This window comes from Trachurus japonicus, chromosome 13, assembly GCF_045865225.1.
Source record: "Trachurus japonicus isolate A0001 chromosome 13, Traja_1.0".
Lineage (NCBI taxonomy): Eukaryota > Metazoa > Chordata > Actinopteri > Carangiformes > Carangidae > Trachurus > Trachurus japonicus.
In genome coordinates, this window is record NC_140919.1 from 19017709 (window position 1) to 19039690 (window position 21982).

Consider the following 21982-nt stretch of genomic DNA (forward strand, 5'->3'; position numbering starts at 1 on the left):
CTCAGCAAAATGATAATATTTGTCCAGCGAGCTGAGAGTAGATGCTAGAAAGCCCCTGACACTTGGTCCAACTGGCTGGAAAGACACTGTCTCCACCTGTTGCAGGTCAAGGGCTAATGCTTTAAGGTCAAAGGTTGTTTCCACAAGGCTGGTTTGGAACTCTTGCTTTCTCTGGCCATAGCAGTTCCCACCCTGAGTGCTGAATGTTTGAATCAACGGTTAAATCCTCTCAGCAGGCTGCCCTGGAAGGGAGAATAATTGAGCAGCTGAAAAGGATAACTGTGCATGCAGCGCTCACAATATTGGAAATACTTTTTTATGCCCCTGTTTATAGGGAATTATATAATTGTCCTCCAAGATGGAGCTGTGGAAAATGGTTAAATGTCGTCACAGTTGACACCACCCAGCTCGCTTTATAATCTCTTGAGCTTAGTTGGAGTGACAATTGTAGGGAAGACAATGTAGGTTGGCAGCACAACAGATAAATGGACCACATTAGAGCAAAAACAACTGTTGTGTGGTCACCGGGCTCCCAGAGTATGGGCTATGTTCAACAGAGCAATGTAATGAGCAGATAAATAGGCCGTCATGTAACACATCCCCAAATACCATGGACTTGTAAGGCTCTTTTTAATGGTACCGGGGATGTATGTCACTTTCAGCCACATTTAACTCCGGGGCAGTGGACCTCGGAGGATTCAGAGGTATGGCCGAGGGCTAATTAGCTTGAAAAACAATAGCTCCCTGATCACCATTCCATTGTGCTCCCCAGCATTGTGCCCCGTATCTGATTACAAACTTGTGATAAACAAGGAGCTAAATTAGATGTGCAGTTGTTGCCATTGTCCCTGATTTCTGATACCCAAACCTCCCTGCGTCCTTTGTACGCGGTATGTACGAGCCAAAGCGGACAAGCCTGAAAGAGTCCCCGGTCCCTGATGGAGTATAAATGTATGGTAACTGACAGAGGGGGAGAGCTGATACAGTTGCTTTGCTCTCTGCGGTCACCTTCTTCTGGCAGAGCCTAAGGTAATTAAGACCATGAATCCAGTCCAAGTAGTGGGCTGCTTAAGACAGAATATTAATGTAGCTTTGATTGATGGAGTCAAAAGTGATTTCTTGCAGCAGAGCGTGGGTTGAGAGCCAGCTGGTCTTGGGTCAGAGAGCTGGATGGTGGGCAGATGCTTACAGGCCCTCTTAGCCTCTGCTGATGGAGCACAATTGATTAATGCCCCCCAATTAGGGAAACATTAAAAGCCGCGTTTTCCAAAGCACAATTCAGTGTCACATAATGCATGTGGGGCATTTTGTGTATTCCCAGGCCAGTAGAGGACTGGGCAGCTCGGTTTGCATGGAATCCACACTTGGCAAATTTCCACCACATTTACTGGCTGGTATGTGGAGTGTTGATTCTTAATGGTTCAGCTTTTAGAAGCAGCATGTCGTGGGCATTTAGAAATAAAGACATCCATGTCAACAATATAGATTAATGGTATTCCTTTTTAATGGATGTGGAAAATGTTTATTTTAAAGCGTATAGCATTTTCAAACAACTGCAGGCCATGAGCTCAACTGAAGCTAAACAGCTGTTGGTTTATCATGTGTGGCTTGTGTGACTTTTATCCAGTTTTCATTTTGTCGGTTGTAAACTTTTTATTTTTACTACTTTGTTAGATTTCCTAATTTCACCTACAGCATGCCTCTCGGTTTTAATAATAACAGCCTTAGATGATTTTGGCAACTCATAAAGCTGTAGTAATAAAAACATTAGTATAGCATGTCTCTTCCTCTGTTCAATTTTAATGTGGAAATATTTATAAGACTGTAGGGCTGTCAGGCCCAGGCTTGAGTCAACTTGATTTTTTTTTATAGCTCCTAAAACATTAAAAAATAAAAACAGTCATATTAGTCATCGCTCATTTACTTTACATTCCCACTGAATGTATCAGTGCTGTGCAGTGCGTAAGGTGCTGGTGAACTCACTCAAAGTACCCCTTGCCATTAGTTTTGTGCAGGTTTGCATTTTGCAGGATTGTGCTGACTATGACCTTTTATAATACAACCTAAGTCTTTTTTTTTGAGACATGTACTTGATGAGCACCCATTTTCTTTCCTCTGACTCTCTAGGCCTGCAGCCTTACATTACTGATTCCTGTACGTGATCCACCGCCTCCCAGAGGACATGCAAGGAGCCAGAGAATGTGTCCTTGTTATGGTCTTGTAACAGGAAGCCCTGAGCTAAGACATCTACTGGCCTGCCTGTCAGAGATCCTCAGAGTTTCTCAAGGGAAGAGGCAACAAAAGAAAAAGGTCAGAATCAAAACTGTACAGTGTTAAATGTGTCTTAACAGTGCAGTACACACACATCTCCTCAGCTCAGCTGAATGTGTGTGTGTGTGTGTGTAAGGGTTAGGTATGTATGTTAAGATGAGACTATATATAGCTATCTACGTATATGTACATACATACATATATACATACATATCCATACCTATAACTGAGGCTAAACTTTTACCTTCTACCTAACTAGAGCACTTTTAACTATATAACAACTTCAATATTTCATTCACATGTGCAAATGACAACATTCACTATACGTCAAACACTATGTAATGGAAAAGCCGCTATAAAATATTAGTATTGGATAGATTCCTATATTATGACATGAGTGTAAACGATCACGTCCCCAAGGCTCGCTCTCTCTCTCTCCTGTCTAAGCTCCATATGTGTCTTAAGATGAGACAGGGTCAAGGCCAGGGACAACTGCTAGGCGCTTGTTAAGTGTTGGAGGCTCGTGCCGCTGGGACCTCAGAGCCATTCCTGGCATCCTGCTCAAGCAGGCCCCCTGCAGCACGCCTGGGAGGTCCTGTCCCCTGCTGTCCCTTTCATCCATTGCCACCATCATATTATGTCTAGGCCTCTCCACACTCACAAGCTCAAGAGGCTCTTGATTGTATAGAAACCAAAAATAAACAAATCAACAAAACAAAAGGGGAAAGGTGGACAAAGAGAGTAGGCTGCGTGGGACAGACAGGCTTATCCATCTGTTTGGAGCTGTCAGCCTTTGAGCTTTGGAATGATTCCACTGCACCAACGCTTTGCCACACACCGTGTGTATATCTATGACACTGTCAGCTAAACTCTGACTGTGTCTTTAATGTGATGATACTAAATAACTGAGATATCTTAGGATGCATTAGATCACCACCACATCCTTGTATCGTATCTGTTTTCTTGTTGGGCTTCAACAGGCTTATGTGAGCCCTGTTTGTGCAGACATGGTGGAACAGGACATAAATTATCGGACATGGAAATCTCACAGACACAGGTTTCATCTCATTCACACATAAAAATAAACAGTGCATCTCCTAGCAGATAGGATCTAGTCATTAATACGATTATTGATATGACAGGATTCAGTGTAGACACAGCTGGTTGTGCATCTGTGTGAACACTTTTCATTCCCGTATCTGTCCATCATCTGTTCACAAATAATTCAATCCCACAAAATGATTATAATTGTTTTGATGTTATCATGGGAATTGTTACTGAGACACCACAGTATTGTGCAAATACAGTAAACAGAAATCTTGATTGAATCTGGATGAAGTTGTTGATAGTGCATATAGTAAAGACTGTGCAACAACTATCATAACAAAAAAAATGCCTTATTCTTTCAAATTTTACTCCATGCCAGGAGGTCATAGGTGGTCTGGATCAAGGCCACATCCGCTCCACTGTATTTCTATTCCGAGGAATTCTTTCTTCTTCTTCCGAGGAAGTCATACTTCCCATGGCTGAAAAATCACCAAACTTTGCACAAAGGTCCAGTCCCATGCCAGATTCACACAATTCCAAGGACATGGGGGGGGGGGGGCACAATAAACGTTTCAATCTAAAAACTTTAAAAATTTCTACCAAACCAATGGTACAGCTACAGTTTTGAAACTTCACCACAATATAGCCCAAATACTGCTAAAACTTTTGTCCACTTAAACTCATTACAAATTATGAAGTCCATCACTCACAATTTTTGCTCAATTGTCACCAAACTTACTACAGAGCATCTTCAGACCATCCTCAACAAAATTTGTTTCTCTGATTTTTGACTTATCAAAAATTGAGCCTACAGTGCATGAAAACGTTTGACTGTAAACAGTACTGTAAACATATACCATCCAATTCTTGTTAAATACATTTTCAATCTTCCTGAAAAAAATAGAGAGAGTCATGGTTGATGAAGTTTGGCAAATAGCAGAATTTTATCTCAAAAACTGAATTTTCTAGAACATTTAAATTCTACTCTCATGGGAACAACTGCAGTCAATGTAAGAGTGGTATTTTTAAACATCACATTTTCTCTTGTGGAGCAAAACACTTATCACTAAAAAACAAATCACCAACATTCCCATGCTGTCAAGATAGAATTTATGTATTATCAGATTTTTGTTTAGATAACAGAATTTCTGACATTTTGACCATTTTTGAAATCTGCCATGACAACTGCTGCCTGGCTTTGACTCCCAAGTCTATTTGAGAAGTCACACAGTCTCACTCTCAGACAATTAGCTCAGTGAGTTAGGAGCTAGTTCTTTGTGTCAGAGGATGTGGGTTCAAGGCCCAAGGAGGGAGTTGATGATAACACATCAAAATGCCATATGGTCTTTGTGAAACAAATGTACAAAATAGAATAGAATAGAATCTTACCTCATAAACTGACTTTTCTTTTTACAGTGGTTTCAAATCTGCCTGCATGACAGTGAATGGCTTACTCAATTTGTGAAGCCACCATAGCACTGCCACTTGCCAATTAGCTCAGTACGATAGACAGTGGTCTTTGGTTCTAGAAGTTGTGGGTTCACTCCTCAACTGGTGCAAATTGAACATTATATGGTCAACTGTCCTGTCTTCCTATTCTCCTGTTTGTTGCTCAGAATTTGCTTAAATTTGCCAAAATAAAAATAGCCCGGACCCGACCCATCACTGCGCAACAGCTATAATTTCATTTTAAAATCTCTTTTGCTACATTTTGGCCTCCAGTCCATTCACACTACGAAAATGTAGCATTTTTGAAACAAGCTGACCTTGTTCTCTCTGCAGTCCAGTTAAATTCTGTACTTTAACACACAACTCATGCATGTCCATTGTACATGATTAAGGTATGTACTAGGCCTGGAAGATATGAGCAAAATATGCGATTTGCGATGACATTGTTCAATATTGTGATGACGATATGGCTTGCGATAAATAAGAAAAGATTTGAATGTGCATATTAACCATACAGTTCCTGAGTCTTTCTACTTTAATATGTACCCTGCAAATACCGGGGTCGCCTGCAGTGGGGCCTAATAGCCTGAATACATGGGGCAGGTGCTCTACTTAGAAATGTCTTTCCAGAGCAGTAAGTGTCAATTATTAGTTTTTTCATCTGTTCTTGAATTTCTTTCACCCCATGCAAAAAAAATTCATGGGTGTTATGTGAACATGTGGAAAATGTTCACATTTTTGACAAAAAACGATGCATCACTTCGGACCCCTACATAATTACATCAAAATGACCCACAATTATATAAAGTAGACTTAGACTTATTATTATTATTATTATTAGACCTATTAGTTAGGCTACTGTATGAAAGGAGCCTGCTTGAGCCTTACACCACTGACCAGCAGGACAGCCTTGTCCTGTGGTGTGGTGTGGTGTCAATTATTTGTTTTTTCATCTGTTCTTGAATGTCTTCATTCATTCATTCACACAGTTAGTTCATGATTTAACAATGCATCACTTTGGACCCCTCTATTACATCAAAATGACCCACAATTATATAAAGTAGACTTAGACTTTTTATTATGAAAGGAGGCTGATTGAGCCTTATGCTGCTGACCAGCAGGAACAGCAGCAACCACTTGTCCTGTGGTTTTCAGCCTTTTAACATCAGGTAGCCTATTGTTGCCTCTCCATTAAATACAGTGCAGTGAAAAAGTATTTGCCCTCTTCCGGATATCTGACTTTCTTGCAGATTTGTCACACTTAAATGTTTTATTTTATTTTATTTATTTATTATTTTTACAGTATTTTGGCAGGATTTTGGGGGATGTGTGTGCAAAAGACGCTATATCTGTTTCAAAATAAAAGCTGACCGATGTGTTTATCATGCTATTTAGGCCCTGTGGCTTCTTCTATTTTTTTCTCACAGAAATTTTTACCGAGGTCTGGACCTCAGTGACCTCATAGCTGGCTACGGCCATGACTGTTTCGGCTGCCTATTCGGTCATAGTTTATTTGTAACACGTTATCTACATTCTTCATCAGGCTAATGTTAAAGCAGAAGTAAGTGATATATTTGTGTTAATATAAGTCTTAAATAGTTATATCTTCCGACAGCAATCACTTACATAGAGTGTTTGGACCGAAACACAGGTCTGTCAGTCCTTCTGCTCTGCTCTGAGCCGAGGAGAAAACATTTATCGTATCCTACAGTTTTTATCCAATGAGGAGAGAGAACGGCATGCAGGGCTGTGTGTGCAGCCAAGGGACTCCGTGAATGTGGTGACGTAGGGACGAGGACTGTTATGGTGCGTTCAAGGAAACTCGTAACTCGTGTTTTTCCGACCTGTGAAGTCATACCAGTTCAATCTGGTACGAGTTCACGGGTCGGAAGTTACGAGTGGCCGTTATAGTGACTTTCACAGGTAAAACAGGTCGGAAAAACACGAGTGGGTTGCCTGAAACGCTACAAAGTCGTAAGTTGTGACTTGAAGCTGTAATTTACGGTTTCAAAATCCTACCTGGAACGCAGCATTAGCCAAAACGACCGGATCGCTTACTTCTGCTTTAACACTAGAACCACCAAGACGGTCTCACAGACGTTTGTGTTTTTCTTACGTAGCCTAAATGACTTTGTTTACATTAAAACTACAGGTCTCTCAGTCCGTGACTTTGCCATATTTGATGGTACACAGAAAAATCCAAAAGAAATGAAAATTAACTAGACAGCATGAAATGGTCAAAATCTGGGCCACGTCTGGGCCACGCGTCTTGGAGCTCTGAATGTTCAGCTCCCCTTAGGCTACATGTGAAATTTATTACATGAAACACAACGAAATTTCTTATCTTTTTCCCATTGGCTTTCCTGTTTGTGCACAGTTTTGTCCTCCGCGGCTTATGACACTTATGAACTGAAAAGTGTGAGGAGAGCTACTGTGAAGTATCCACAAGCACACCTATTGGTCAGAGATAAATGGAGGTGCTAATGTGTCGCTAATGTGTCTATTAAGCTGGTCAGACCCTTGTGTCCAGCTGTGGAAAACCACAGTCTGCTTCCCTCAGTTCACAGTTTTCAGTTCACAGAATTGTTTTGTAAAATTCTGAAAACGGATCTAGCCTATACATTTTTTCGTTTCATTTCGTTAAGTAAAAATCAATCAATCAATTTTCTTTGAAACTATGAGATTGTAGAGCACCTAAAAACCCCACTGCAGCGATTTTCATACACACACCCAGACTTGCTTTCAATAAAACACACACTCGCATAATTGCAATCAGTGAAATATATGAAAACAATATAAAACACAATGACAAGTTGTTGTTGCTCTAGTTTTTTGTTTGGATAAGCTTCATATTTAAAAGCACAATGTTCAGCTGTCAGAAATAGCAGCCTCCTCTTGTTATATTTGCAGCAACACTGGCTGCGATCACGCTTTTTTGTATCGCTCGTACTCTCCATTAAAACAACCTGCTGCTCTTGGCTGAAATCAGCCCGTTGTCGCTCCATTTAGTGCGGTAGAATCATATGACGCCAAACGCCTCCTGTGATGTGAAGCCATGTTGAGCCTCCTTCGCAGTACAGGCCTACTGGCTGACTGTGTCACCTGTCTCATTATCACTGGCTGTTTGTGTTGTCTGTCAAAACATGGATAATTGAAACCTATCGACTTTCTATCGGCCGCGTCTTGTAGCCTATTTCTATCGTGGAAAAGTTATTTCTGGATATCCTATGTTTTTTCGCCCAGCCCTAAAGTGACAAGTGACATAGGCTATTGCCCGTTCATTCATGAGAAATCATCCAGGAACACTCTCAATCAAACAAGGTGGGGAATGAGAAATATGCGGCACTACTGTACAGTAGTTGGCTCATTTTAAAAACACACCGGCAGCAGCGCCCACTGAGTAAATTAACTGCTGTGTGGAAAACCACGCTGTGGTCTGTAATCGCGGTGCAGACGGGTGTGTTTGGAGCTGATGAGAGGATCGAAAAAAGAGAGTGAGACGTATAGCTGCCGTCGTTACATTTTTCTCATTGAAAAACTATATGTGACAGTGGTGGTCCTGTCACTAAGCCTCCAATTGATCATGTGCCCTGGCTACTTGGCCAAGGGGATGTCCCTTTGGGTGACTGGCAAGCACGCGTGACTCTTACCCGGGAGGTGAGGGTTCAATCCCCACCCGGGCCCTCTTCACCTTGCCACATTCTGGCGTTGTTGGCAGGATTCTCTAGATCTGCCACTCGCAGACCAGCGGTATATCGTAGCACTTTGTTACCGCGCCCCCGCCACAATTTTGGCGTTGTCGGCAGGATCCATGTAGCACTAGTGGTGGGTCCATGGATTCCTAATGTGTGGCAGCCTGCGCGGAAGCATGAGGACGTGCTTGTGAAAAGAGGTGGAGAGATGTGACAGTGGTGGTCCTGTCACTAAGCCTCCAATTGATCATGTGCCCTGGCTACTTGGCCAAGGGGATGTCCCTATGGGTGACTGGCAAGCACGCGTGACTCTTAGGCCCAATCCCATTTCACCCCTTGGCCCTACCACTTACCCCTACCCCTCCGTTTTGCACGTTCACGTGTAGGGGTAGGGGTGTCCCAATTCCCGTTAGGACAGAGGGGTAGGGGGAAGTGGTAGGGCTACATACTGTACCCCTCCAAACAGAGATTTTTCAGAGGCACACTCCAAACGGAGGGGTATGAAAAGTTTCCCAGAATGCATCTTGCGGCAGCCGGCAGCGGTGGCTGTAAAACGAAAAGCTGTTTTATTTCTTGCTGTAGCGCTGTTATTACGTCACTTTATTAAGTTTTAATATTTTTTCTTGCGAGAAAGTAACTGTTTAGGTCCCAAATGTGCGGTTAGTTTACCCAAATGACGGCTGGTTAGAAGTTTGCTCCGACGATTTTTCGGAGAAGTGAAGCTCCAGGAGGAGCGGCTCCTCACAGAGGCAGCAGCCGGCCTGCAGCGCTGCTCCGCCGGCCAAATTACGTCCTCGTCCCGGTCCTGCCGGGAGAGAAGGCGATCGCTAATTAACTTACCCGCAGGTTTTTAGAGAGTTTAGAGTTTTTACCACCGGCATGTTAAATTCTTTTTAGCATTTAAATGTTGGTCTCATTGATGAAATCTGACAATTGTGGCAGTAGCATTAGTTTATTTGGATGAAAAGTGAATTTTCATGTATCAGACAGAGGAGCAGGCAGCGCTGCCTCTGGGCTCTGTACGTACAGAAATCACCACATTTACATCAGTAAATAAATGTTTTACAATGAACCGATCAGCCTACATTAAGTTTTATCTTATTTTATTAAGTTATATGGTACACGGCTATTTGATTTCTGGCAAAAGCTCGCCGCATCAGCTTACGTAAAAGCCAGTGAGACTACGTGATGATGACGTATGTGATTGTTGAAGGGGTGTCCCAATTCGGAGGGGTTGACTTTCTACCCCTACCCCTTGTAGCTCCGTTTCAAGGGGCGAGGGGCAAGGGGTAGGGGTAGGGGTAGGGGTAGGGGTAGGGGTAGGGGTAAAAAAGAGAAATGGAATTGGGCCTTACCCAGGAGGTGTGGGTTCAATCCCCGCCCGGGCCCTCTTCACCTTGCCACATATAGGCCTACTGTATTATTATTATATTGCATTCCCCATTCGTGTTCACTGCTCCGTGCTGCTGTCTTATGGAGGTGTCCTCCTGCTCACAGATGCCATCTGGCGGTTGTTTGGGCACATTGCAGCTTCTGGTGAAAACACAATTACTCCTCAACTAAAAATCTGCGTGACTCTCCCGTGACTACTAGTTACGCGTGAATCTCACGTGAAACCGTCCAAATGAAACTAGTACCCACTGTAGTATGGATGCAGCCTTAGAGTTTAGGTATAACAGCTATCCTTTTTGTGGTCTAAGCACATTCACAACATACAGTTCACCCTCTTAATCTCCTGATGACTCGACGTTCAATATTCCATTAAAAAGACACAGACGAGAAAGTACATGCGCCAGTTGTCTGCATTAGTAACGGTATGGCTCTAAAGTTTGTGAATGAAGTGATGGTGAGAGATGTTTTCATAATCTTTAATCCAACTTTATACAACTGTGTCATTAACACTGTGTTTTCCACAGCCTGTTTATTTGACACATCTGTGTCATGGAAGATTTAGCGGCTGTATAACTGAGCCATAAACTCAACATTAGCTTTAGCAAATGTCAGTTCTGAAGACACCCGACCATCTGCAGGACAATATAAAGGCCCAATAAAAAGCAATGAGTTATTGTGATGATTGATCATCATGTAGAGGTTGATAGTTTCAGGTCAAACGGCTGCTTCAGCTGGATGCCGTACAGAGAGTGGAATCTTTAATGAGGGGTTATCATGCCCCGTGTTTGTTACCAATGTAGCACACCTGGTATAGACACCTCCCACTCATTTTGCAGGCCTGCCATTATTGGGCACCTGCTGTTGTTCTTTGTTTGGATGACTCAACAATACAGAGCATGAGGAATTAATGAGAAAAGGGAAGGAGGGTATCCTGGCTGTTGGCACATTAACATCTGGCCGTAGATTTTTTGAATGATCGAAGCATGAGGACATTGTTCATTGTGTTTCTGATGATTGTTATCAGTGTAGAGAACTTGTGCATTAGCGGATACGGACAAGTCTTTTTCATACACATGCACGTCCAATCCAGCTGTTGAGCTGTTGAGTAACAATGTTTTTGTATAAGGTCGCCCCTTAGTCACTGTGGCTTTCTTCTTTTCTAAAACCCTTTTATTGGTGGCGACCAACTACTAATCAACAAGCTTTTGAAATGAGAGAAATGCCAATAAAGCCACAAAGGGTTGACATCAACCAGTGTATGTATGTTGCATCTATAAATTCCTCCTCCATCACACCAGGACTAACAACCTAATAAAACCCCCCTTGAATCGTCAGTGGGGCCAGGAGGGCAAGCACTAGGAGCAAGGGGTCAATTGCTAAGTGTCCTCCACAGATGTACAGTGAAAAAAAAAACTCAATTTAAGCATCTTTTTATTTTTTACAATGTATAGTTGTAACAGGCATTTCATTGCTTGTGACCCGGTGCACAGTGATGCATTAGCTGAGCATAGATTGTCTGTAGTAGTCTTGAGCACTTATACTGTATGTAGTATAAAAAAATCTTTATGCAAAGTCATTTAGCTATCCACTTAGTTCATATGGTTTCAGTGCCAATAAGTGTCACTTTCACATTAATGCTGCAGAGTTTTTGTTTATTGAAAGGCTTAGTTCTAATAGGTCAATGCCTGAACCAAGTTAAACTGCACAGGGAACAACGTCGACCAAAATATTGTAGTTTTGTATGCTATGTTAAATTCTGAATAACATGATTCTCAGAGGTTTTTTTTCACAGTCATACAGTGATCCAAAAACTCAATTCACTGGAATAAGCTGCGACTTTCATTTCCATTGAAACCGTACCTCGTCACATAGACATGTCAAGACTTCAGCAAGGCGTTGTCACCAGCCCCTGAAGCAGAATTCACAATGATGCTGTACAGGTGTCTTGTGAGGGGCTTCCAAGAAAAATGGTGCTTAATGCTTCAAGTGGACCATCACAGCAGCATGAAACAATGCCCCCGCCACATCCCTTTCAGTCCGCTCAACTGATGGGTAACTGGAGTCGCCTTGAGAGGAGCCCCGTGCAGCGTTATCAGGGGTGGGAAGGGGGTGTGAACAGCGGCAGAGATGCCTCCGAGGTCAAGCCTTTAATAATGATTACAAACTGGAGCTGGCTGCTGGAGCGACAGGCTGCAGCTGTGGGCCGGCCGGCCTTTGAAGTGCCCCCCGCCTGTTGCAGGGTCCCAGGCCCCCTCGCATGAGGAGACGCTGGAACTATGTGGCTGCCTGTGGGAAAGAATGTCATGCGACGCCAGGGTGACGGAGCGCAGGATGGCAGAAGGGTGGACGGCTCGGCTGGTCCTGCTGGTGGGCTTGTGGGTCCAACGCCGGGGACCGTTGGGGATGGCACAGTGGGATGAGAGAGAGAGAGAGAGAGAGAAAGAGAGAACAAGGCTGTGTGCATGTGCTGCTGTGGTCAAAGTCTGTGTTCTTTGGTTACACACACTCAGGGTGGGGGGTTCCATGAAGTTGCTGCCAAAAAAGCACACAGACATCGACTGTGACAGACACCATGGCTGCAGTGTGAACGTAGTCGTATTTTTTTCCACTACATCCTTTGGATAAAAACATATCACTGCTTATAGATTTGGTACATTAGGTGCATGTGTGTTTGTGTGTGTGAATGTGTGTATCTGTAAAATTCAGCAACAGTGGATTACATTGGAACAGCGATGTCATGGCAAATAATTCAATCTAACAAACTGATGCACTACTTTGATAAAAACTAGATAAAAATCTACAAAGAATTCATATGTCTGACACAGTAGTCAATTATTTTTAGGCAGCAATACTAAAGGCCTTTTGTCTAGAAGACACTAGTGCACATGCATACTTGTATACACCTATCAAATTTAGTTTATAGCATTTGACAGGGAGAAAATACAGAAACCTTTTAACCTCTATTGTGAGATGCTTTTAAAATGGAGGCAAGATTTATGGCTGATCCTATTTAATTACTACCTGCCCGATTATGTTCCGAGTGAATTATTATGCACACATAGTTTCTAGTCATATCAAGGCAACACATCAAATTATTACTTAGCTTGCAAAATGAACATTTGACAAGAAGACTGCCATGATTTGCAACAGCAATGATAGTGGTGGAGAACTATGCAGTGATTCAGTTGGCTGCCTTAAAATCCAGTTCTAAAGTACAGAACACAATGTAAAGCCTCTAAAGTCAAAGGTACATTGGTAACGCCACGATTCAACATCCACGCCTTAGGTTTTTCCAGAGCTTTCATGAAAGCACACATTTAGATGATATTTTAATATTTTTGTAAAATTTGGTTTATTTTACAATTTAACAATTTAATTTAATTGGGGTAATAAGCATTGGGGTAATTTACTTAACCGTTTACAAAAATTACTCATGAAAACCCACCACAACATTAGTAATATTAAACCCATCAACCCATCAAATGTATTTGGAAGTGATGGAGTCTTGTGGATTTTAATAATAGGTTATTAACTTAATTGTGTCTTTTAAATGGATGGTAGAAAACATTATTACAGATATGTGGTAATAACGAACGTATTTTATTTTAACATAAAATAGCAAGTAGCTCATTTTAATCTATATCTTTTAATCAGTTTTTATCCTCACCAGTCACATTTGTGTAAAGCTTTGATAAATAAGAGACATGACATCACCAAAGACACATACAGATGCAATAAGGAAGTTTTACTCTGTTAGGTAAATGGAGAAAATGAAGAGGAGCAGCTCTGAGCAGAGCGCAGCCATGACATCACCCATTCCATAACAATGATCCATTGTGTTGTATAGGCTTCTGCTCTCCAGCAATGGCTGTCCATAAGTTTTATTTGGCATTTTATAGCCGTTAGATCACAGCAGCTCAGTGCCATGCTCAAAGGTGGCCACTTGCTGATAGTCCACTGAGAGGGCGGCAGGAGAGAGAGCCCCAGAGGGGGGTGGAGGCTGGTGAGAGGGAGGGGATGGAGGGGTTTAAGGGATGGTGGGGGGGATCCACTTCTGGCAGACAGAAAGTGAGAGTGTGAGAGGGAGGGATGAGAGAAAACGAGTGTGGAGAAAAGACCACCACCACGGTTAACGCAAGTCCCTGGTTTCAGCTCAATTTCTTCTGATGCAAGAGCCGGCCTTTCATCTCCCTCACAAGGATTTCTGTCCTATTTCCCCCTAACAGACACATAATTGCCAAATGACGGTGAAGCAAAACGGCTTAATACGCTGCAAATCCTCTCCTCTCTGTAAAGGAAAAAAAAAGAGGGACAAGAATATGAAAGCAGAGGCCTATTGCTGCATCTCATGTTCATTTGAAATAGAGCTTAGGCTTTCAGAAGTGGCGTCCAGGATGTTTTGATGTCATTGAGGATTTCAGAATAATGTGTGTAATGTCAGCAAAAAGTGTGATGTCACTGTTTTGTCCGTGAATGTCGGCTTGTGACGGCCGCTAGACAGGCTCCTGTGCAGCTGCAGATATGAAGTATTAGGCATCTGATTAGCAGAAGTTCAATAACAATAAGTGTGTTTAATGGAGGAAGGAATCAGAAACCATGAAATAAAATCTAACTCAAACTGAAAATTGCATTTAAATAAGCCTTCCAGTTTCTTCGGCGTAATGGCCATGGCTTAGTTTTTGAGATCATAAATACTTTTACTAGTTAAGTTCTGTCCAACTGAAATATAAGTGCAACCAGGGGACATTTTGACTGTCTCTGTTGTTGTTGGAGTGAGCAAAAAATCCGTCTGAGAGATTTGCATGTAAAAGTGACCAATTGGGCCCATTGGAGGAAAGTTGTAAAGCCTTAACATCACCAGAGAAAATAGACAGAAATATATTATCTGAACACAGAGGCCAAGCAGTTCAAATGTCAGAGAAGAAACTAACTTTCTTTCTTTCTTTCTTTCTTTCTTTCTTTCTTTCTTTCTTTCTTTCTTTCTTTCTTTCTTTCTTTCTTTCTTTCTTTCTTTCTTTCTTTCTTTCTTTCTTTTTCCACATTCAAACTGTTAAGCAGTCTGTTCCAATATACTTTTCTGAAATATTCAGAATCCAACTATGATCTATTGAAGCCCATTACTTCAACGTAATTGCAAAGTAAACATACTTCAATGCAGATTAAAGGGCTAACTTTATGCTACTAGAGCAATGACATGCCCCCCTGTTCAGATATTTTAAGTGCCCTGCTGCACCCCCCTCCCCCAAAACCCCGACTTTTTACGACCTGCTTCATAAATGAAACCATTCTCCACAAATGTGCCTATGTCCTCTCCTGTGACCAATAATAATAGCCTGAGTCTGATTGAGTGTGCCATAATGTAATTTGGATATTAGACTGGGTTAGCTGCATATGTATTGGCAGACCTCTGGTCTCTGTGCTCAATTCAACCGCAGGACTTAAGGATAATGTTTCCCCCTACCACCATTAATATTAGTGGCTTTAAATACTGCCGAGACACCGGCCGGCGAGTAATATTGTGCTACCTGGCACCTCAGTCTGTTGACATTAAATCCTATTTCTTATTCAATCTCGTATGCCGTCATTTGAAATGTCTCCCTGGTAACACTTGACTGTTTGCTAACACACTGACTGTGACTGTCTTTGAGTCAGAGGGAGAGTGACTTTACAGAGTTGGTATTTGACAGAGCAGTCACTTGAGGCCTGTTTGAGACGCAGATATTCATAACAATCGCTAACTGTCAAATGCAGCAACACAGCTTAGATTTAAAATCTATGGGCGAAGCGTTGGACAAGTGGTAACTATATGGACTTTGTGAGACATGAGCCGCAGTTCCCTGATTTACTTGCTGTCTATTCCTGTGAAATTAGGTACAATAAAATACAAACTCTAAAAAAACTAAATCTGAATTTAATCAGTGATCAAATCATTTGAAATGTCCAAGTAGAAAAACAATCTGCAATATTACTACATGCATTTATAATGATTCTTAAGAAAAAAATGTGTCCTCAATGTGTCCTTAATTTGATTAATTAAAAGTCAGTTTGAAGACAAGAAACTTTGCGCAAGAAGTCTCATAATCCTTCTTGGTTTCATCATGGTGATTATTTCTAGATTTCTCTATCAAAATTCTTTTGTATTTGCAGAAGTGAAAAGCACCTCGCTCAGCAAAACAATTTTGTGGTTACTTATCTTTACAATTCCATCATGCAACTTACAAAGTCATAAAATAACATGCTTATTGTGAGCTTCCGGGAGTGATGGCACACTGTAATCAGACATTGTGTTCTCGCTGGCTGTATAAACAGTTCCCATTTCAGCAGTGTGACTCATTTGATGCTGTACTGTGTAATTCAGGTTTGGCATAAATATACCCCTTTTAAACCGACACTGACCAGCCTTCATGACAGAGACGGATGCATTATCTAAGCATCGTAACCTCCAAAATAAAATTACAAGGAGGAAAACACATGGTGGATGTTTTCCCACTTGTAATTCCCACATTTAATCTGTCACTTTTTAAGACGCCACCTTTTTTTTGTTTCCTCAGTGAGTTACCTGTGAGTGCACCTGCAGGAGAAGTTGTTATTTAAAGGCTGACAATAATAAAAGCTTGCATGTGCTGATAACGTGCGGAGTGATTTATTGATTCGACGATGGATTGATTGATGGGATGAATCAGCGATTGCCCATTCGACTGATTTATTGATTGAATGAGTAATGGTGTTCACGCAGTGTTTTTTGTTGTGTTGTTGCACAGCAGTGATTTATGCAAATACATGGTTGCAGTGCACATATAAAAAGAAAACAGGCATTTGCTACAGCTTTACGCTGATCAGTACTTAATATACGGCCTTTCATCATTTTGGACACAGTTCAGAGCTTTGTTGTTGAACTGTGGGTGAACAATGAGTAACAGTCAAAAATGGAGACACCAAGGAGACAAAGAGAGACAAACGGGGGAGAGAGAGCGCTCATGGCCTCCTCCTCCTCCCCCTCCTCATTTTTGAGGGATACATGGGAAATGAATCCAGCGATTGTTATGTTTCACCTGCTGTAAAGTCACCCCAAAAAACACAAAGCTTCTCTCCAACTCCTTCAGCTTGCTGAACTACTTAACCCACTATTACATCATTTCAACTGGATGTGCGCCAGACAGCACTTGGCTGCCTGCCAGCTCACTTTCTGTCTTTCTGTCTGTCTTTCTTTTTTTTTTCATGCTGCACACAGATGCAAAAGTTTGTTGCAGTCTTTCTTACAGCCTTTATACACTTCATTGCCTGCTGGCCACCACATTCTCGGCCTGTTGCTGACAGTCTGTCAGAGCTCTTTGCGAGGCTGACAGGTTATGTTTTATTTATGCCAGTGCTCACCTCGTGCATGCCACTTGAGAGACGGTGACACCAAATTCTCTGCTGAATGGAGAATTGTATGTCTCTCCGAGTAAACCCTACAAGAGAATGCATGCTGAAAGATGCCCTCCTCCTTATCAGTCAATGGGCGTAAGTCTATCAGCGGCTAAGGCCTGGAGGAAGAGCTCTGTTTTTTAACTGTTATGAATAGGTGCTTTTCTTGCTTCCTTTTTCTCGAACCCTTTGCCCCCAGGCAGATACTGTCTCTGCTTGAGATTAACACAGGTCTTAAGGGTGCAGGGCTGAGGGAAATAAAGCTGCTGTGTTTAGTGAAAGGTTTTGGGGTCCCCAAAAGCAAGAATTATTGTTAGTCACACTTAATTCTCACTAAACAGACCAACTTGCAAACAAATCATTCTGTTGCTGTGGTTGATAGTCACATGTTTTAAGCTGTTAATATTTACTCCTCTTGTTGTTGCTTGTTATTTTTACTCAACCATGATATAACATTTAAATTCTTATGAAGGTTTATTACAGTAATTTGCATAATTCTCCTTCAAAACTTAAATGACTACAAATAATCCAGTGACTGAATTGATTAATAGACTCACAAATTAATTCTGACAAATTCAACACTGCAGCGAAGGATCAAAACAAGAACATAAAATGATATAACATCAAAGTGTTTCATAAGGCCACAGGCAGGGCACCTGCATGTGCATGTGCATGTGCATGTGCATGTGCATGTGCATGTGCACTACAACTGACTAACCGACAAACTAACTGACTAAAGCAAAGCATTATAACAACATGCACAAGTGCTCATTAGCGTAGTTACCCTGTGTATTTATTATGTGAAAGAACAAAAATTACTACTTACTTACTTTACTTTATTTGTCATTGTCATAATAAGACAGTTATAAATAACAACAAGATATTGTTTAGAGCAGCTTAACACTGACACAGAGCTATCATAGATGGTGCAAAAAAAAGCATATTACATTAATGTCCGGAGGAGCCCAGCAGACGTGCATTGGGTGCATAGTACAATAATAATACTAATACATACATTTATAAGCATGCAGCATTTTTATGATTTAACTTTTTGCAGTGATTGATTTTCACAGATAACAGAACAATTACTTTAACTATAACGTACCTATTGTCTTCAAATCTATTGCACATTTTGTCCAAGAACATAATGAAACTTTATTATTCCCTATTTCTAATATTTTTTAAATTATATTAATGAAAATCATTTTTAGATAACCTGCAAGTCTGAAAGTGCATTTCATTTGCAAATGATCTTATGATATAATTTAGCAAGAAAATCACAGATGGACACTTCTTCATGACTTACTGTAGGTGTATGATTGATGTCATGAACTCTTAACATTATAAATTCCTCAGTCTCTGTCAACATTTTTCCTACAGTAATGATGTGATCAAGCCCCGTGATGATTAATGTCACTGTTGACTGAGGCTAAGTCTTTTCTGAACTCTGTTTGTACACGGAGATGTCCAAGCATCAATCTGTCCACAACAGGTTTATCAAGCCTACTGTACTAAGCATTATCCTTTAATACTGTACACACTGCTATGGAAAGGTTGAAGTTAATCTCAACTATGCACATTTGCACAAGGAAAATATTATTCATTGTTTGCACAGGACTCTGATTTTTTTTTTCTTCTCCCAACACAGCATATAGTGTTATAGGTTCTCAGGTGAGAATGGGGCTTACGCATCCAGGTCCAAATTAACTCTAAGGTCTTTTTAATGGAATTGTGCTTTTTGTGCATCTTTCACAGACTATAAAAATGATTGATGTGTATTGATAAGGTGAAGATCTGATCATGTGAATGCAGGGGGAAAATTGGCATCACAGAGACAGGAGAAAACAACTTTGAGCAGTGGAAAGAAAGAAAAAAATCAGCATACCCGCCTTGTAAAATAAAGACAACCTCTTATTCACCTGGCAAGAGAGGAGCTGAGCATGTCCAGTCCTGATAATCAATGCCAACACAGTGATCTCACCTGTTTGATTGAGCTCTTGGAAAACAGTTTATACTCTATGATAAATTGCCTGAAGGCACCGCATCCAAAATCAAGAGAGGATAGTTTCCATGTAACTCTTTTGTAATCTGTGCATGCATCTGATGAATTAACAGCAACGATTGACTACTGTTCAGTTTAGATGTGCAAAAAAAAAAGCCTCCTGAAGTTAACATTTTGTGCGTGTTGTGAAGCAAAGCGCTTTCATAATCAACTCATCTACCCCTCATTCTCCCGAGAGAATGATTTACAAACTGCTCACCGTTCACACCCAGCTTCATGTGTTGACAGCCACGCCAAAATGTCAAGCCCCTGCGCAGATACACACAAACTCTGCGCTTTGTCAACCAGTTGTGTAATTGATATTTAATTTATAGACGCCGAATACCTCACAGGCAAAAAGTAAAGCTGCAGAGGCCTGCTGCAAGGGGTTTGCAAGGGTGTAGTGATGACGGATTTTATGCATGTCATATGACATTTCACACACAGCACGATTCTCCCCCCGATGGAGGATGATCGATGCTCCTTTTCTCGCAGAGAAAATAAATATCGTGTTACACACAGACAGGTGTTTCCATCCCCATGAATCCTTACATTAATTTTGCACTTTCTCCCTGGTTTATGGTGCTTAAAGAATTTGTCCCAGGTTCTCAGACACATGTCTCCTTGTGTAGAACAGCGGGGGGGTCACACCTGAAGGCAGTGCTGAGCTGTCAGCTTTTCGACTGGGAATGTACCATGAGCAGCTGTAATTCTTCAACAAGTATCACTATTTTTTTTTCTTATTTTTTCATTTTATTAAAGTCAAAACAATTCTGATCTGATTCAGATTCTTTTGGAGATTGAAAAAAAAAAGTTTTCAAGTGATATACCAAAGGAAAAAATTGGACAAACTAAACCCCCCCCAAAAAATTTGCTCTTGAAATCGCTCTGCTCAGCTTAGCTATTGCACATGCGGAAATTAGTTTAAGGGCTGAGCATGTAAATGAGCAGCGTGGAGTGAAAGTTCCATTTGAAGGACACACCTGGGCCTTTAGAGGCTTGTCAACGATTCACAAGTTCAGCCATGAAATCCCCGGGGACGCTCTCTCTTCTCAATGGCTTTATTAGTGCCTCTGCAGTCAATCCGGCTTCTCTTGAATGGAGCGACACTTAGAAGTGCGATGAAGTAACGTGGGGCCCATTAGCTCACAACGCTGCACAACGCCACTGGTGCCGAGTGATATTGCCAGCAGCTGGGTCGACAACATCCAGTCCGCGTGATGTTAGGAGCTGTAAAGTGACCAAGAAAGGCACCGAAACGCTTTTCTGTGAATACGCTTTAATGAAACTGAAAGTGCAGTTAAACATCTGGCATCCGAGAAGTTAAGAATAGGCGAATAAATAAACATTCTTAGATATCTGTGCCGACATTTTTCTTTAAAGCTTCCTGCATGCCGGCCTCGGTAGACTCTACTTCAACTATATAAATAGCAGGCTACGTGCTATTTCTGAGGGTATTTTTATGATGAATGGAATCATGCTTTCCTTTGTAATCTGAGAATCAACTTCCTTGAACTTTTCATCTGGTGCTTGACTTTATGAATGCGTGTCATACACTGAAAAAACACAAGGTCAGAAGGTCACTGTTATCTCTTTCAATCAAATTCACCTTGTGAAACTGATCCATTGGAGATTTAGTTTTGTAAATTGAATGTGTCCTTTCATAAGAGTTGTACTTTTTTTTTTAACCGCTGCCGCTTTGGAGGAGAATTAATGAAGAATGAAATTTTCTGCACTGTGAATGTTGCAAGAGGTGTATGTGTGTGTGTGTGTGTGTGTGTGTGTGTGCATGGTCATTAATGTATGCCTGTCACAGTGAGGTGATCTAGAGGTGCTGAAAAACAGACCACTAAGCTTCACCAAGGCCTTCGCTGTCTCTTTCGCCCACATTCCTCAGCTTAACATGTCAAGTAGAGAAACACATTATGATACTGCTGTCCCTGTGGGTATGAATTAAGCATGTGACAAGCGGTGTGTGTGCGAGTGGTGCGAGTGTGTTTAAGTTTGCCCTGTTCATGTAAGGAATGTCCCCAGTCTACCCGGTCGAGTGGAACTGCATCGAAACCAGAGAGAGAGAGAAAGAGCACGAGTATCACGTCAGCCCGGCGAGCAGCGATACTGAGAGACCACATTTAAGAGCAGATACCTGCATCTCACATTCACTTCACTTCACCCTTTTAACTCGTCTGTCATCTGCCTCAGCAACTTAAGCAGAAAGAAAATTACATGCTGCGAGCAGGGAGTTGACACTTCACATAAAAGTTCACATGTTCTGCTGCGTGGCTGCGCTCTGATTCAAAAAAAAAAAAAAAAAGCGAATCTTTAGCTCGGAGAGGTCAAATGAAACTCTTAACCTTCCATGCGCCAAAGGGAAATGGTTTTGTTTAAAACAACTTGGAACAAGGAAACAGAGCAGCAATTAAAATTTATGGCGGAATACGACAGGCTAATTTGAAGCTGCCACATAATAAAAAGAGATCTGCTGAAGAAAGTGATCTATATTTAAAACTCACGCAGCGGCTTCACAGACTTCGCAGTGCAAATCTTTGCTTCTGATAAATAAGATTTTGTTGAAATGAGCTAAATAGTAAATACTGTGCAATGTGTCTGTAAGTAGACGTGTTGCAAGTAAAAAAGTAATGCATTTGTTTGGAGAGCACATAAAATAGTAAACCAAATGTTG

General features: G+C 41.4%; 1 protein-coding gene across 1 annotated transcript in view; it reads left to right on the forward strand.

Annotated features, from left to right (window-relative positions):
- The window catches only part of LOC146975853 (uncharacterized), a 56226-nt gene that overhangs the window by 12791 nt on the left and 21453 nt on the right, over nucleotides 1-21982 (forward strand). Inside the window, exon 4 of the mRNA XM_085795149.1 lies at nucleotides 2128-2310. Coding sequence (XP_085651275.1) covers nucleotides 2128-2310 — 183 coding nt within the window. The remainder of the gene's footprint in view (nucleotides 1-2127; nucleotides 2311-21982) is intronic.